The following is an 18,035-nucleotide window of genomic DNA, read 5'->3' as shown; positions in this document are numbered from 1 at the left end:
GCAGGAGGTCTAGGCCCCTGAGAGCCCAGCACCAAGTTCTGGAATGATTTGGAAGTTTATAGTACACGAGATCCCTCTGAAGTAAGCATCTGTCACCCTTCAACCATGTGTGCCCCAGGCTCTGTGCAGGTCTCCAGGGCACAGTGTGCCTGTTCTCAGGGAGCCGTGGTCCAGTGAGGGAGGCAGGGGACCCAGCTCCAGTCACACCCGGGAAGCATGAGGTTTGATGTCTGCGTGGGGGCCGTGCAAGCTTGGAGCAGTGCACCTGCCTGCCCTACCTAGGGGACCGTCAGGAAGTCTCCCCCAGAAAAGATGACATCCTGAAACCCGAGGGCAGTTAGCCAATGCAGTGGGATGGGAGGGCAAAGGAAGATGTGCAGATAGGTCTGGGCATTGACAGGGCACCCCTTATGGCAGGCACGGGTGCTGGGAGGGGCAGCAGCCAAGGAGGTCTTGCCATGACCCTGGGCAGAGTCTCACTGCTGCAGCTTTCATCCTGCAGGGCAGCAGCCGTCACCGAGGCTTTGTTAAGGCGAATTCTTCTGTGGTCAGACTGGCCTTTTGCATCACCGTGATCACTCAGTGCCAGGGACGGGCCTACCGCAGGCAGGCAGTGAAAAGTATTGCATTTGTCCACAGAGAGGCCTTGAGGCCTGTGTCTGGAGGTGATGTTAAGGCTGGAGGTGGACGGGGTAGGGGGACCTTGGCTTCCTTGTGACCTGGGAGTATCATGATAGGACACAAAGGGAATTTTCAGGACAACATCCAGATGCAGAGGACAGAGGAGCATGTGTGTTTTCTGTGTCTTCTTGCTGGTGCAGGTGCTGTGCATTCTCTGTCGTGCTCCTCTCTGCCCCCGTCATCCAGAGACCTGGAAACAAGGCTTCATGCTGAAGTTTCCCCTGGAGAGTATAGGCAGGGTCCCTGCTGGCAGCGTACCTTGCAGATGCCCAGGTGTGCACCTGTGGCACATGCTCACCCCATCAGCTGAAGCACTGTAAAATGCTTTATTGCATTTCTTTTATGATAGAAAAAGTTATAGCATCCTCCTTAATGAGCTGTAAATGTTCTTTCAGACGTTACTGCTTCTGTTTCAAGATGGAGGAAATCTGCTTTTGCTTTTATTTTGAATTCTTAGTGGAAATCCATTTAATGCAAATGTGAACAACAAGATTGGTAATGGAAGCTTCCCTATGAATCAAGCGTTCACTCAACTGAGAGTCTGGGCTCTGCTGAATTAGACGTGTGCCTCCCCCATGTGGTTGAAGAGGGGGACACAGCACCTGCACAGATACCTGCTGTCATGGAGGGGTGCCAGGAAGCAGGAGAGTGTGTGGGGCACTGGCAGCCCTGGAGGGAGGGAGGGAGCACACCCGAGGCTGCAGTTTCTAGCAGACAGGCCAGTTCAGGGGCAGAGCTGGAGGGATCTCTGCTGCATCACTGTCCCGCCTCTTTCTTTCCACCTGATAAGTCGAATCACTTTGTCCAAAGAAGCTTCAAAAATATTTGGAGGATAACAACAAAAACTATTGGCATTTTATTGCCAGTGAGGTGCTTATTTGAACGCGCGTGCTCTGCAGTGGGTGAGCCACACGTAGTCCGAGACGCTGGGGCCAAGCCCCAGAGGGTGGCAGCTTCTGCTCGAGGCCCGTATGTGTGAGCGGCACTCATAGATGATGCTCTTTCTGCAGGAGAGAGCCCGTCATCACAAGCAGGGGGTGAATCGGGACCACCTCTGCATCCTATAGAACTGTGGCTTTGGAGGGCTACAGAGACCCCAGAAATCCAAGTCCAGATGCCTTCTCTTCACTTGCCAAAATGTCATATTTACTTATCAGAAGAACTAGGACTGAACCCCTGGGTTCCTGATTTTTTACTCCCTTTTTGCTAATTACTCTGCTAATTCCACAGGCATTGCTGAAGATGGAGAGAGGGTATCGACAGTCAGATTGGGGTACATTTAACTGAAGCATGTTTTTGAATACTTTCAGACATATTTTAGGTTTTTTAGAAATTTCTGTAGAATCTCTTACATTCTGGCTTATTGGACATGACATGATCTTTTCCTGTTAACCCGACTGTCTCAAGTGAGGGTCAATGGCTGAGCTGATGTCTCAGAGGCTGAGGAGGTTTTGGTCAGTCACTCCAAGGCCACTGTGACCTTGGGTGTATGACCCTGGGGATGGTTCTTAAAGCTCCTAAATTGGAGGTACTGCAAAAAACCACCTCTTAGCAGTATTGTAAGCAAGTACAGCACATTAGCACAATGCCCAGCCTTTAGCAACTATCAAAAACTCATCATTGTGTTGACAATAACAACCACCAGCACAGTGGTGCCCTCAAGAATTAGTTACACAGGAGACTTTGTACTTGTACTCAAAGCTCCCAGATTTCTGGGCTATGTTCTATGTGATGATTAATTTGTTTCTTCTCAGTCACTTCTCAGTGTTTGTTTATATCTGCTTTAAATTTTTTTTTTACTGTGGTAAAATATACATAACATAAAATTTACCATTTTAAACATTTTTAAGTGTGCAGTTCAGTGGCATTAAGTTCATTCACACCATCATACAACCTTCACCTCCATCTGTCTCCAGAACTTTTTCATTTTCCTAACCATGTAATTTATTTAAAAAGTGAAGTTAGTGTGCTGAGAGCAGAAGGGTAGATCGGGGCCTCTACCTCTGTCCGTGCTCCAGGGGGGCAGGTTGACAAAGTCTGGCTGAGGGATAACTAGGGCATGCTCTTGACCTTGAAGCTGGCTTGAAGTGAGGCAGGGGGGTCAATGAGTGGATGGAGGTATAAACAAATGTATTTCTTAAATGAGGAGTGCTACTATATCGGCTATTGTTAGAAACTATCAGTGTCAATGGAATTTGCCTCAGCTAAAAGCTGTGCTCTGGATGTGAACTGCTTTGTAAATGAGAAACTCAAAGACGGTCTCTGTATTCGTCTGCTAGGGCTGCCCTCACAAAGTACCACAGACTGGGTGGCTCAAACAAAAGTTTATTTTCTCACAGTTCTGGAAGCTGGAAGTTTGAGATTAAGGGGTTGGCAGGTTTGGTTTCTTCTGAGGCCTGTCCTTAGCTTGTAGACGGCCGTTCTCCCATGTCCTCACGTGGTCCTACCCTCTGTGTGTGTGTCTGTGTCCTGGTCTCCTCCCCCTATAAGGACACCAGTCCTATTGGATCAGGGCCCACACTAATGACCTCATTTTAACTTGGTCACCTCTTTAAAGACCCTATCTCCAAATAGGGGAACATTCTGAGTTCCTGGAGGTTAGGGATTCTGCATATGAATTCTGAGACTGGGGTGGGATAAAATTCAGCAGCTGATAGTCTCTAAAGATCCCCTCAGTTCTAAAAGTCCTACTCAATTCCAGAGGATGCCAGTGGAGCCAGGTGTCCCGTGCCCTGGCACACTCCCTGTGCCCATCCCCCAAGGCTGGTAGAATGTCACAAGTGGAACTCTGAAGTCCCAGAGACAGAATGTCCTACTGCTTCTGAGCCATGTACATTGCATTTTTCTTAGAGAGAAAGAATAATAAACAGAGACAGAATATTTTAAGTTGTACCCTCCTCGTCTGCCAAGAATAATCCTGGTATTCTCTGGAGCTCAGTCCCTTCATGGCCATCCTGTACTTTTGCATCTGCAAACATCTGCCCGGGAAAAAGCCATGCCCAGGCTTCGCGATAATCCACAAGGCTTGAAATAAACACAATACTCCTTAAAACATAGCCTTGCTCTGGAAATAGCGTGAGAGGCCATTTCAGTCCAAGGAAAAGGGGGACCGATGGCTAATTAAACTTCAAGAAGAGACTTTTAAAATAGCATTTCAATTTCAGTTATTGAACTGAGCTACAATTATCTAGTGAGTTCTCCTTTTCAGGTGCAAGATACACTGGGAAACAGTAGGAACAGAATGTTGAGTATTTACCTCTATGGCTGTATTCTGTGCAAGGAAGTGTGTTGTGGAGTCATAATTAGCTGGGGTGGTGTCCACAGAGTTTATGCCATTTCGGTGATTTTTTGTAAAGATATGCTTGTGTGAGCAAAGACACTTTCAACTTTTTACCATGTTGTGACCCTTGGTGGAGAAAATAGAAGGACAGGCCTGACCAGAGAGCTGATAAAAAAGAAATCCACTCATTGTACTGTTATTTACACTAAAGGCTTATTCTTTTTCTCTCCTTTCTTCCCCCTTCCCCCACTCCTGAGCTCTTCGTATGAGCCAGGTACTGTTGTATCTATCAATGGAAAAATTCTAAATTAAAGACTTTTTTTGTGGTGAGCTGTCATTTTTTTTAATTGAGCATAATAATAATTTGTTGGCTCACACATCAGCTATTTAAATCTTTTTCATTAAAGATGCATGAAGAATTTGTAGTGTAAGTTGAGGAAATAGTATCTTGGTATAAGTTCCTGTTTTCTGGATGGAATTTGCTTCTCTAAATCTGTACAGAAAATTGGAAGGTGCTGGTCCATCTCAAAAAACACATTCATTCCTTCATTGGTGGCTTGCCTTTGCCATTATTTCACATTCTCTTTTTGCATTAGAGCTACAGTCATTTCCGCTCACTAACCAGTCCTGGTCCACTTACTGTTATTCATTATAAAATAGTTAGTTATTTATTATAAGAATGAAAAAGCAGGAGTGCCTTGGCTTTCTGCAGAGATTCACAGGCAGAGTTCTCCCATGCAATGTCCCTGCCTTGGATGTGAGACAGAAAAAAGAGTGCCTTTTGGAATGGAACAGCCTGAGCCCAGATTTCTCTAACGTATACATGCTATTATTTTAGGTCTCCGAATTCAATCCGTTGATGTTCACCAGTGTAATCGAGTGTGAGAAGCCAAACAACGACCTGACTAGGTTTCGTGGTTGCATGTGAGTATCGTGCATCTTCCTGTGCTTGTCTTCCCGTTTGATAAACTGTATTTATGTGTGTACACACACACATTTATAAAACATGTATTTGATTTTCTTTTCCATGTGGTGTAGCCCTTTGGGAACATTGCCCAGCACCCGAGCCTTCTTGGCTGCTCACGGGACTAGCTTGTGTTATAAGATCTGGTGAGCAGTGGAGACGCGCCAGTGCCGTCTGGGATGAGAGGAGGCCCACTCTGCCCTCCTCTAGTGGGCCCTGGGGAGGTGAGGGGGTGACCCGGGAAGCCTTGCCGACCACACGGGGCCCATTAGATGGAAGAAGCAGCCAGGCGGGAGGAGGTGGGATTTCCCTCGTTCATTCATCCACGTGTCACTGAACACTGGTCACTCTCTGTGGGGCCATGTACAAGGCTCTGGATATAACACAGTGAACTCAATAGGCAAAAATTCCTGCCTTCGTGTTTATTTCATTCTAGTTAGGAGAAAAGAGAGACTGTATAAAAAATAAGTCCAATACCTAGTGTGTCTGATGGTATAGCCCCTTCATTGCTCCACAGCAGAAAGGCGAGCAAGGCAGATCGATGGCACAAGGACTGGCCCTACATGGGCACCTGTTGAAGCTGGACTATGGATACCTGGGCAATAATTATACTCTTCTCTCTACTTTCACGTCTGTTTGGAGATCTCCATAATCATCTTGTGTGTGTGCATGTGTCTGGTCAGCGGTGTGGGAAAAACATAGGAGAAAACAGGCAGTGTCAGGATGGAGTTGCCGAGTGGTCCTATGGGGCCATCCGGGACAGTCTCCTGGAGAACGAAGCCCATGACAAGGGCCTGAGGAATGTTGGGTTGGACCAGCAAACTCCACAGGTTCAGCTCTGCTGTCCAGAGAATGTGGGGCTGTGTCCCTGTGCTGTCCTGCTCTGCTCCTGTTTAGTGGCCCGGGCACAGAGTGGCCTCCCCTTAGATACTCGGGGGAATGGGGAAGCTCTGCCTCTGAAAATGGCTCCATTTCTGAGAGCTTTCGGTGTCAGTTTGCATCTTCTCATTTATGGACATATCCAGCATTGCTGAGGTGGTGATGCTGGGGATGAACCGACGAATGGAAGCTGTTCACAGTGAGAGGCCAAATTTGTCTGTAGCCCAAGAGATGGCTCAGGTCACCTGCTGAAATTGTCCTTCTTCTTACCTGAGAGTCAGAACTTGGATAATGTTAGATCACTCCTGAAAGGAGCCAATTAAAAGAGGGTTCATGAGAAGAAACACTAACATATAATATATAAGACTGGAGGATAAAATAAGCCCCTCTCCATGCATGAGCGGTCTGCGGTGGATCTGCTGGTCTCTCCACTCCTGGCCCGTGTTCTCCAGGCCTCCTTTCCCCACTGGCCCAGGAGTTCATACACGCGGCACCATCCTCGGCACTACTTCGAATCCCCAGGCCCAAACTGGCGCAGGTGCGGAGTTTCCAAATGCTTCTTGACCTGAAATGACGAATATGGACGGGGTGAGGACAGCCTCCATGGAGAATGTTCTGTGTGTATTCTTGCTCATGACCTAATTCATGGTGTCAACTCTACCGATCAGAAAAGAAGGGGTTGACATCCTTCTCCCAAAAGTGTACGCCCATCCCATGGTCTGTCTTCCCCTTCCTTCATACGGGGTCCCCTGGGAGGCCTCTGAAAGACGCAGTGTTCATATGCTCAGACGGCAGCTCACACATTCATTGCTTGCTGTAGAGCTGGGTATGCGCACAAGGGGATTGAACCCTAAGTCAGCGGCATTCAGTCCTGCCTTCGGGAAACTACCTTCTTAGTGGAGTGTTAAACAGGTCCTCTTAGTGCTGAGGCTGACAGGCCCTGGAGCCCCCACTTTCTAGCTGGGTAACTGTAGGCAAACACCTCCACTCATCTGAGGACTCCCCTCATGTCATCATTGAAAGTTCCGTTAACGTCATGCACAGAAAGCTTCCAGAACGACAGGTGCTTTATCAGTATTGGCCACCATTACTGTGGCTGCTGTCGTCACTATTTCTATTACAGACCATAATATGAAGCAGGAACGAGAAGGGTCAGGGGAAGTCAGGGTGAGAAGTCGTGTGCTCCCCGGGTTGGGGGCAGGGATCCAGTCGAAAGGCAGCTGGAGAATAGTCTGTCTTCAACGATCTTGTCAGGAGCAGCTGTGGGAGGAAGGAAGTTGGGCTTTGAGGTTTCCTGAACTTGAGGAGCTGGCAAGTAGATCACGTGGGACGACCCAGCTGACAGTACACAAATGTGGGTCAGGAATTCAGGGGAGAGAGGAGAGCTGAGGTGCAGATCTGAGGTCCCCTGACTCGAGGGCACGTGTGAAGTCAGGGAGGAGGCTGGGCCCCAGGGGCAGAGGGTACAGGATGGAAGGAAAGGAATGCGGAAGAAGCAATCCCTGCAGCAGGAGCAGCCATCCTTTGTGTGACAGAAATGCCATTCAGGGCAGTGCCTGGGGTGGAGGCACAGTAGGGACATTGAGGAAGGAGGTTCCACGGAGCCTGAGGAGGTGCCGGCCAAGCTGCCAGACCAGACGAGGCAGGGAAGGGGGTCCAGCTTGCAGGAGGTGGGGAGGGAGTGGGGAGGCCATTATATTGCTCCGCCTTTCTTTCTAGAAGTGTGGCTGGAACAGGAGGGCCAGAGATGGAGGCCTCACAAAGAGGGGGGACACTTGTTAAGAAGAGAGAAGGTAACAGAAGGCCAGGCTGGTGGGGCCCTTGAGCACATGCCAGGGGTGAGCTCAGTGCAGAGGGAGCTGCAGTTCAGTGTGGGGTGGTGTGAGACAGCCCACGCCCGGCCCTCTGTGGCCCAGCACCCCAGGCCTGTCTCGATTCCCTGGGTGCTGTGGGAGACAGCCTCTCAAGTGGGCTCCCGAGTGGATGCTGTTCTGCCTGCAGCCAGCCAGGCCAACTCTGATGGCTGCTGATGACAAGTGTTCCCGGCCTGGGTTTCCTCACTGGCATGTTAACGAGGCCCCTGTGAGTGAGATCTCACTCAGATTGCCCCTACTCCCTTGCGCACAGCCAACTTTATGGCATACAGTGATCTCTGAAGTCAAGAATCGATGGAACACTTGCACTTTCCCCTAAAGAATAAAGCAGAAAGGTGTGTTGGTTGGTCATCTAGTGTAAAATTCCATTTCACATCGTAAAGCCTACTCCCTATCTCTTCCTTCAGTGTCTGCTTCATGTTGCAGGTGCTTTGAATGTTGAGTGCAGATATATTTATAATGGTTATATCTTCCTGTTAAATTGACCTTTTTCATTACATAATGACCTTCTTTGTCTCTTGGGGCAGCTTTTGGCTAAGTCTGTTTTGTCTGATACAGGTTTAGTCACCCCTGCTCTCTCTAGTTCCACTCTTACCCCCACAAAGCAGGGTCGTGAGCCTTCCTCCCTGCATGCTACAGAGCTGCATGTGACTACATAGGGCTGGTGTGACCACTGGCTGCCATCGGGAGCCCTGGTGTGCTTCTTGGGGCAGCCTCCCCACCGTGGAAGGTGACACCCTCCGGAGACCATCATTAGTAATAGCAGTAGAGCCATTGCTAACAATAGAGCTGTCAGGTCCCCACCCCCTCCGCCCGGTGTCTGGATGGAGCTTTGTGGGGGCATGTCCAGAATGTCCTCACTGCCAATGACCAGGCATTAAAATGAACTGTAGCCACATCAACTAGACTCTTTAAAACTGGAATATTTTCATTTTACCTTGGCACCTTTAATTGACACATTTACATTTCAAGAAGACTGAACATCAGCACAAAACACACAGTTTTATAATTTCTACACTTATTTACATTAGATAAACAAAAGCCTGAGCAACTTATTATTATAAATATTCTGCTCAGGATTTGGCAGTGGAAGGAATTATCTATCAATTATGCATCATTCCTTCCTCCCTCCCCGCCTCAGTCAGGGGCCCCTCTGAAGACAGATCAAGCACTCAAATTTGCATAATCAGAGGGAGGTTATTTGCTAGGAGTGCATTTCTGCAGGAGTGGGTGGGATTTAGGGGCCCCCAGGGGACAGAGCAAGTACTGGGTTAGTAGCAGCTGAGCTGTCACTGCCCAATGGGGAGGAGTGGTCCCTGGGGACTCCTGTCAAAGAGGTCACCTGGGGAGATTCACAGCCCTGGTCTAGGGAACAGCCAGCCAGGGCTCCCTCTCTGGGCAGGAGCAGGGATAAACCCCCGTCCTCTCTGGTGCCATCCACCCCTCCCTCGGATGGACCAGCTTGAGCCGAGGGCGAGGCAGCCTTCAGCACGTGCCAGGCACTGAGGTAGGCATCAGAGGTGCAAAGTGCAGTAAGATATGAGGAGCCTGTGTGTGAAAGTAGAGAGAGCGAAGCAAACAAGAATACTGCAGTCTCTGACAGGAGGGCTTGGGACCTTGGCACAGAACCTCACGAGGGCTGGAGAGCCTGAGCCCAGGCTGGACGGCCGAGGTCCTCCAGCGTGGGGTGGACGGGCCGTGCTGTGTGGGCTGGCCGGGAGAAGCTCACACTGGCAGGGGAGAGAAAGGGCTGCAGAGGAAGTGAGGAGCCCACAAAGGATGCTCCCAGATGAACATGGCATTCACACGCGCACCCCGAGGACCTCTCTGGTGACTGTGAGAAACCAATGCGAGGGACCCAGGCTGCTGGTGTCGAGGCCAGCAAGGGCGTGTTGCAGGATGCGGTGGAAGCCTGAGTGAGAGAGCAGTGCTGTGCAGAGACAGCAAGGAGGTGGCCGTGGTTAAAGAAACAGCCAGGGAGCAGGTTTTCGTTAAGGACTGATGTTTGAGTGGGTATGAAAATGAGGAGGAGGCAGCAAGCACACCCAGGTTGCTGGCCCAGGGACCCAGGCCAACAGTGGAGCCAGTGCCTGGGGCATAGCAGAGCAGAGGGCCAGCCCCCAGGGGCTGGAAGAGTTACAAACTGGGGAGAGTGTTTGCTATGCAAGGTACATGGAGTTGTGCACTGTGGCCTGTGCCCTTGGGGGAGACGCCACGAGTGCTGTAGCCCTGCACTCCTGTGTTTGAGCTGGTGCAGGCTGCAGGCTCCTGCCAGCAATTGCTAGTACTCCCCTTTCTTTACATGCTGGGACTCAGACAAATGCGTCCCGTTACCATCAGGAAGTGTGGTCAGGAAAACGTAACATCATTTGAGAAGGAAAAGCCAGGCAGGACATTCATCAGCCAAACTCCGCCATTTGCCAAGGAAGCCCACGTGAGACACTTTTCAGGGGACAGTAGTTGTTATCACCAGACAGCCCTCTCATCCAGTTTTGCTTCTGGACAGTTTTGATTTGGAAGAGATCGGTTTTGATGAGTCAAGAGACCTGAAAGTTGACCTGGGTAAGCTCCCCTAAGCGGCACAGATTAAATGTTACAGGGGGCATACACCTGCTCGGCTGCCGGAACAGAGTCCCGCAGACTGGGCAGCTTTAACAGCAGAAGTCTGTGGTCTTACAGCTCTGGAGAATGGAAGTCTGAGATCAGTGGGTCAGCAGGGTTTTCCTGAGGCCTCTTGGAAGGCCCCTCTTGGTGGCATTACCCGGGTTGTGTTAAGCTGGGCCCCTGCTGTAGTTCTGGAAGCATCCAGGGGAACTATCCCTTGTGACCTGTGGCATCAGGCCCCAGCGTGGCCCTCGCACAGGCCTGCCCTGGCCAGCACGAGTCATTAGTGGGCCAGGGGAATGAGTTTGAAAATCAGCAGCTTAACCTTGGACTGTCTGTCCCTCTGAAGCTAAACAGCAGTGAAACAGAATTTAGAAAATTGTCTCGTGGAATTTACCACATTTCAAGTTAAATAGATTAATATTTCTCATGACCTTATGACTTTTTATAAGAAAAAAGGATGTACAAAAATGTTGCTAAAACCAATATCATCCCCTTTTGTAGAGAGATATGTGTATTTTTGTGACAACTTGAGATACTGATTAGGAGTAGCGTTTTCTGTGACGAGCAGGAGATGTATCAGAGACCACCTAGCGAGGTCCTCCCTGGCCGGCTTCTGAACTCTGTCCTGCAGTCAGTCAGGGGTCTGCCCTCTCTAGCCATGTCAGTCCCTGGAGTGAAAACAAGCCCACATGCAAAGTTAAGCAAACGTTAGGCTCTTGAACTGCTTCCAGGTGCCCGGTGACTAGTGAACAGCAGCTCATCGCAGCTCCTGGAGAGATCTGCTGGGACAGCCGCCCAGTCCTGGGGGAGGTCCAGCATCTGGGCTTCCCCGAGCTTCTGTGTGTCAGAGCCTGCCTTCCCACGGCAGTGCTCCTAGAGAGGAGGCTCACATAGGCAACCTCGTGACTCATGCCAACTGTTCCTTAACAGCATACACGACAATGGGAAAAAGGCTGGACTGTATAAAGAAAACCTGTTGCTTCGAGGCTGCACCATCAGGAACACAGACGCGGTCGTCGGCATCGTCATCTACGCAGGTAGGCGTGGGTACCTTACCCTGCCTGCTGCCAGAGGGCACGCTGTGTTCTCGAACATTTCTCTTTAATTTTTTTCTGATTACAAGAGTAACATAAACCCATGTAGAAAATTTGGAAAACTAGAAAAATGGAAAGGAGCAAAAGCAAAATGTATTCAAATAATGCCACCACCAAAAGTGTTCTCTCTTGACATTTTAGCATATTTCTTTCCATTTGTTTCCCCATGGTTCCTACATATGTAAGCTTAATTTTATACCCTGCTTTTTCAGTCGCACTGATAGTATCATTGGATGGCAGCATAGTAATTCACATGGAGTCAGTGCACTTGGTCCCTTAGCTGTTAGCTGTTGGGCATTGATTTACCACGTCCCTCCACTCTCCCACCCAGGACACGAAACCAAGGCTCTGCTGAACAACAGCGGGCCCCGCTACAAGCGCAGCCAGCTTGAGAGGCAGATGAACTGCGATGTGCTCTGGTGTGTCCTTCTCCTCATTTGTATGTCTCTGTTTTCAGCGGTCGGTAAGTTTCCTAGATGGATCCTGAATGGTCATTGCTGAACAGCCTCCAGGCCAGCTTGGTGGGCTGCCCAGTGCATCAGACCGGGCACGCTGAAGTTAAAACATGCATTTTTCACCAACTTGATCTCAAGGGCTGTTTGCGTCAGCCCAGGCCATGTTGCGATGCCTAGGTGAATGAGTGTGGCAGAGTACAGACGTCCCTGGGGATTGGTTCCAGGACCCTTGAGGACACCAAAATCCATGGATGCTCAAGTCCCTGATGTAAAATAGTTTAGCATTTGCATATAACCAATGCACATCCTCTCGTGTGTTGTAAGTCATCTCTAGATTGCTTACAATACCTAATACGATGTAAACGGTAGTTGTTATACTGTATTGTTTAGGGAATAATGACAAGAAAAATAAAGTCTGTGCATGTTCAGTACAGGCACAATTTTTTTTCTCCTAATATTTTTAGTCCAAGTGGGTGTGATGTGGTCTCAGAGCTCAGTGGCAAAAGATACAGTTGTTCAGGGCATTAAAAAGGCTTCTGTTATCAGATAGGTTTGGGACCCGGTTGATTAAGTAATGTGCATTTTACCACTGGCTTTCCAGAGTCCCAATATGTGAATTTTGAATCTCCAGGAGGGGGCAATAACGGGTAGTATCAAGAGCCTACTGACTTTCACATGTTGGGAAATTCCTTTCTTGGGGCTGACACTGTCAGCTGCCTGCACATTTGTAATTCCTGCGTCAGGGCCGTGGGTGCCGTGTAGCACCCACAGTGGGTAGCTCTTGGTGGGAGGAAGAGTCCAGGCCCCAGCTCCTTCCAGCTGTCTGATGGTGGGTGCCAAGGATATCATGTGCTTTTGCTCTCTGACCCAGTGAGGCAGGCTAAGAAAATCGAACGTGCTTGTGTCAGATAATAATCTTGAAGTTTTACTTTAATTTTCACTGGCAGTGTTCTTATCTCTCTATTGGATGAACGACATTTCTCTTTGAACGTTACTACAGGACATGGATTGTGGGTACGGCGGTATCAAGACAAGAAATCATTATTTGATGTCCCTGAGTCTGACGGAAGCGCTTTGTCCCCAGTCACAGCTGCAGTTTACTCATTTTTGACAATGATAATAGTCCTGCAGGTAACAGCACTGTCGTACCGTAATTGCTTTACTTTTCTGAAGAGAACTTACTCATTGTGCTCTGCTGAAGGTTTCTATAAATCCTACATCTGAGAGGACCACAGATACACCTGCCTGAAGTTTTGCTTTTCATTTTTCCACCTAATTTATCTGTAAGGGTCTTTCTTTGGGTGATTTTCAAGTTAAAATTCTGCTTTGCTATTCCTAAGGTTTTTACACGTTGAGGGTTTAGTTTTGGTCATCGTTTTCATTATGTTGTTTTTCCTTTCAGTTTCTTTTAATACATTTTATCTTGGAATAATTTTAAGATTTACAGAAAAGTTGCAAAGCCTGATACAGAAACTTCCCATATATCCCTCACCCAGTTTCTCCTAATATGAACATATTACATCATCATGATACATTGTAAAAACTAGGAAACCAACTTGGTACTTTGCTTTGAACTAAACTCCAGCCTTCTTAACTGGGCACCCACTAGTCTTTTCCCTGGGGTGCTTTCTTCTGTCCCAGGTTTCAGTTCAGGGTATCACATTGCATTTATGGGCATTGCTCATTATTATTACTGTTATTATTAATTCACAGCCTCTCCAACAGCTCCCAGTAAGTAACTGGCAATCTATGCCCAAGAAGGTGTGTTAAAGGTTAGGGGAGTTCCCAGAGCTCCAAAGGGTGAGAAGAGCAGTGAGGGTCACCACCAAGCTTCTTGGGAACACAGAGTGACCAGAGGACATTTGCTTCCCCTTCGCCTAGAAGGGAAGCTCTGCTGTCTCTTATTATATGTGCTTCATACAACAGGAAACAGCCTTACTTAACTTTCCAAATTAGTCTGTTTTGATAAATGCAAATTTTATTCTAGGCTTGAGGTAGGACTATAGTTGGGGTTCTATTAACATAGTTACGTTCCCAGGAGAACCCAGCTAGTCTGGGTATGATGTTCTGAGCCCATAAACTTTAGTTTCAATTCTGTTACTGCACAAAAATAAATAAGTAAATAAATATTAATTTCAAGGCAATGGTTCTTAAATTATGGACGTATAACTTGAATATTTTTCTCAAAGCTGCCTTCCCTTTGCTCTGCATTGTAGGGGATCACAGTAGTCTTCCTTCAACACAAAACCAGCGTCTGAAAAAAGATTGTCTCTTGCGTTTGCAGCTACTCCCTAAACTGTGGGGTTGTGTCTGTGGGAAACGGGCAGCTCCTGTGCTTGGAGCCCAGGGAAGGGCTGGGTGCCATGTGCCGCTGTGGTGCAAGGTGGCTTTGCGTGTGAGGACTCTGACTGTGCCATGTTTTTATTTCTCTTTTCTCTCTTTCCTTTCCTAGCTTCTCTCAAGCACAACTTAGTAACACGAAAACGCTTGCTTCTGTCCAAGCCATGGTTACCATACCTCCAGACACGATAGTGGATTTCTGCTCTGCAGTTGCACCATAGGCTGTCCTAGTTTAAAACTCTTTGTCAGTATTCTAATACTTTTCCAATATTGACTCTAAATCGCGACCTAATTGAGCTCTTAAAGGTACAGTATTGTCCCTACTTGCTTGTGGTGTAGTCATTTGCATTTAAATAGAGTGGACTCATTCCCCAGCTACCTGGTCCTCCCGGTCATTCATTTTGTGTACTTTATGTCTTATAGGTTTTGATCCCAATTTCCTTATACGTTTCCATTGAAATTGTTAAAGTGTGCCAGGTGTACTTCATCAACCAGGATATGGAGCTGTACGATGAAGAAACAGACTCACAGCTGCAATGCCGTGCTCTGAACATTACGGAAGACTTAGGGCAGATACAGTACATCTTTTCAGATAAAACTGGCACTTTAACCGAGAATAAGATGGTTTTCCGAAGATGCACTGTGTCTGGCGTAGAATATTCGCATGATGCAAATGGTGAGTATGGGCGTGGGGGGCTCCCAGTGTGGCCTGGACCAGAAAGCTGCTATATCCAGAGCTGCATGTGGACACACACACACACACACACACACACACGCATGCACGCACGCACGCACGCATGCACACCGCCAGCTTCAGGGATTGCTGGTTTTCAAGGGAGCATAAAGACGTAGCTGTCGGAGCAGCTCAGGAGCCTGAAGCCGGTGCTATTTATAGAACAGGCACTTGCGCACTGCTGACACCCTGCTCACTGCAGTGTCTGGAGCGGTGGGCATCTGCTTAAGCACTTGTCTGCTGCCAGGCAAGCGAGCAGCCAGGCAGGGCTCCTCGATGGGGGCTCGCTTCTGAGATGCCCAGTTACTTTACTCTGCCTCATCTGTGGGCAAAGAGATGTTCATGTTGTCACCCAGCCATCTTCTTGTCATCAGCTGAAAATTCTCAGAAGGGCATTGGGTAATCCTTGCTGCATTCTTTCCCTTGGAACACAGCGTCCCTGGGAGCTGGAAAGATATGAATGGCCTCACTTCCAATTATTTTGGGGGTCCCACCTCCCACCTCTCCTCTCCATATCCTTTGCCGCCTCCTTCCTCCCTGAAGGCTCAAGGGAGCCGCCAGCCTCAGGAGCCAAGGGGAGACTGCAGCCAGCCGCCCCTGCCCCCTGCCAGGAGGAGGCGCTGTGTCGCCACAGGAGCATCTCTGGGGCCACTGCACCTCCTCGAGGGGGCGCCCTGCCCTACAACCAGGACTCCCTTTCCTGCCCATGGCGGCAACAAAGACCATCAAAGAAACCATGCCATGGGAACAGAAGCAAACATAAAACAGGGAGGAGGACAAAAAATGAGCATTAGTAGGAAGCTGTTCTTCAGAGGGATTTGGTGGGAAGGATCTGTTAGGAAACCTTTGTGAGTTTTGTAAAAGCAAGAATTATCATGATACCTACTATCTTCCTCCATATAAAACTAAAGCAGTCATATTAAACAGAAGGCGTAGAAACTTACCCACTTGGTTGAATGTTTTTTATTTGCCACCCAAAGCAGACTGTCAGTGATGGTATTCTATCCACCTGTCCCCCCCTCCACTGTCCTTCCTCCCCTTCTCCTTCCCTAACTGCTAAACTTGATGCAGAATAGTTCAGTTGTGTGCTCCTCTTGAAAGCAAAACTCAGCAGAGTTGTAAAGGAATCAGAAACCCAGGCAGCTGGTTCTGCAGCAGCCTTTTAAAGTTGGGACCCCCGGTCAGATAGACAGGAGGAACAGGTTTTGAGATTCATTTCACCTCAGGGTGACTATAGCCAACAATAATATATATTTCAAAATAATTGAATACATTTCAAAAGTACCACCATAAAAAAGATAGTAAATGAGGTAATGGATATGTTAATTAGATTAAATTATGCCACATTGTATAAATATATCAAAACATCACATTGTGCCCCATAAATGTATACAATTGTGATTTTTTTCAAAAATAAGTTTAAAAGATAATAATAAAGTTGGGACATGAGGCTCCCTGGGGCAAAATTCTGACTAAGATAACAGATAGATTTTGACAATTGTCAAATGCTTACCATAAAACCAAAGGGCTCCATCGTCTCCAGAAGACACAGAAGAGCATTTCTGGTGAGGAAATGAAACCATGAGTCTCAGCAGCATGTTTTAAAGAAGTGCCTGGATTGGCATTTGACAGGCACCCAGGGCAGAGAGCGTCTTCAGCCAGTGAATCAATGATCTGGCCTCTCAGGATAGCACTAGGTGGGCTCTGAGCACTGAGCCCAGCTCACCAGAACCGGCCATGGAGACCTTGGGTGTGACCTCCCTCCTCCCTGAGCACTTGAGCCATGACCTGGAGCCAGCTGGCCACCATACATGCTCGGGGTGGACATACCTGTCACTGGGCCTCATCTTCTCTGGGGACATCGAAGGTATCCAAGGCCACTGCTGGTCAGAAATTGCTTCGGATGACCTAGCCCCCACAGCCTTCAGGGAAGGAGGAGGCCCCGAGGGATGGCTACATTGAACTCTGACATCCCTTGACCTCTGCTGGGGAAAGGTGGGAAGGGCAAGTCTACCTTCCTGGAGGCTGAATCCAAGCTCCTAGCGCTCATGCTGGACACAGTCATGTGTCCAGGCTTTGCACATCCTTACTGTCCAGCAAACTGGGACTTACATCATCCAAGAGCTGGTGAGGTGTTTGGGAGAAGTTTTGCTCCTGAAGTTAGTATCTCCCTGAGTTGGAATCCCAGTCTTAGCAAGTACTCGGCCTTGGGAGGGTGGGCTGGTGGCACCCCCTTCTCATCTTTAAAGGAAGGTCTGTTAGGAGATGTTCTGTATAAAGGCCTGGCCCACGTGGCTGGCCGACTCCATGGGCATCCCCTTCTCTGTACCTCTCTGCGGGCCCCAGGTGTTAGGGTACCTCGCACTTCTGCCCAGCACTGCGTCTGCGCTTGAAATTCTGATTGAACACTTGCTTTGAATAAATACTCTTCACGAATAGTGTCCTTGTCACCCATCTGTGATGAAACAAGCTGTCCTAACCGGGCAAATCCAGGAAAATTTGTTCAGAGCATTTGGTTAGAAAGAAACAGAAGCTCAGGCACCTCTAAAGGGGACTCACGGAGTGTCCATGCGGCCGTGGGACTTTGCTCAACAGTGCCCCCTAACGACTCAAGTGCAGCATCGTGGTCAAGATCCTCCTCAATAGAATTTGGCCCACTGGGTCCAAACCCTGTCCACGTGCAGCCCTGCTGTGTGATCTGGGAGGAGTGTGAGCCTCCTGTTCCATAGTGCTTCACTCGAACTGGGGGTGGGTGCAGACTTACCCACTGCACACGTGGCCCTGAGCAGGGAGCCTGGCACCTAGTGAGCACTGTCATTCTGTGGGGCTACAAGGCCCCAGGGAGGCAGGCAGCCCTGTGACACCTGGCCCCTGTGACACCTGTGTGGGCCAGGCCTTTGCCATCTGCCCTGCCTTCCTCCAGACCGCCTGCTCACCTGACCCCATGCACACCTAGGCTCTCCCTGAACAGAGGGGCTCTATGTAAGCCCATCCCCCTGCCCTTGCATCATGTGACCATAGCAAGCTCAAGTTCCCTGAGATAAGACTTGGTCTTCTCACCTGTGAAATGGGGTTGAGAATATCAGTCTTCCCAGGTTGACTGAGGGTGCAAATAAGTGAGAATGTTC

At 48.7% G+C, this 18,035-nt stretch overlaps 1 protein-coding gene across 1 annotated transcript in view; it reads left to right on the top strand.

Annotated features, from left to right (window-relative positions):
* Nucleotides 1–18,035, top strand: part of ATP10A (ATPase phospholipid transporting 10A (putative)) — a 144,874-nt gene that overhangs the window by 95,035 nt on the left and 31,804 nt on the right. The window contains exons 3-7 of the mRNA XM_045560379.1: nucleotides 4,800–4,885; nucleotides 11,216–11,322; nucleotides 11,711–11,842; nucleotides 12,835–12,965; nucleotides 14,598–14,850. Coding sequence (XP_045416335.1) covers nucleotides 4,800–4,885; nucleotides 11,216–11,322; nucleotides 11,711–11,842; nucleotides 12,835–12,965; nucleotides 14,598–14,850 — 709 coding nt within the window. The remainder of the gene's footprint in view (nucleotides 1–4,799; nucleotides 4,886–11,215; nucleotides 11,323–11,710; nucleotides 11,843–12,834; nucleotides 12,966–14,597; nucleotides 14,851–18,035) is intronic.

This window comes from Lemur catta, chromosome 9, assembly GCF_020740605.2.
Source record: "Lemur catta isolate mLemCat1 chromosome 9, mLemCat1.pri, whole genome shotgun sequence".
Classification (NCBI taxonomy): Eukaryota; Metazoa; Chordata; class Mammalia; order Primates; family Lemuridae; genus Lemur; species Lemur catta.
This window is presented reverse-complemented; position numbering and strand designations above follow the sequence as displayed.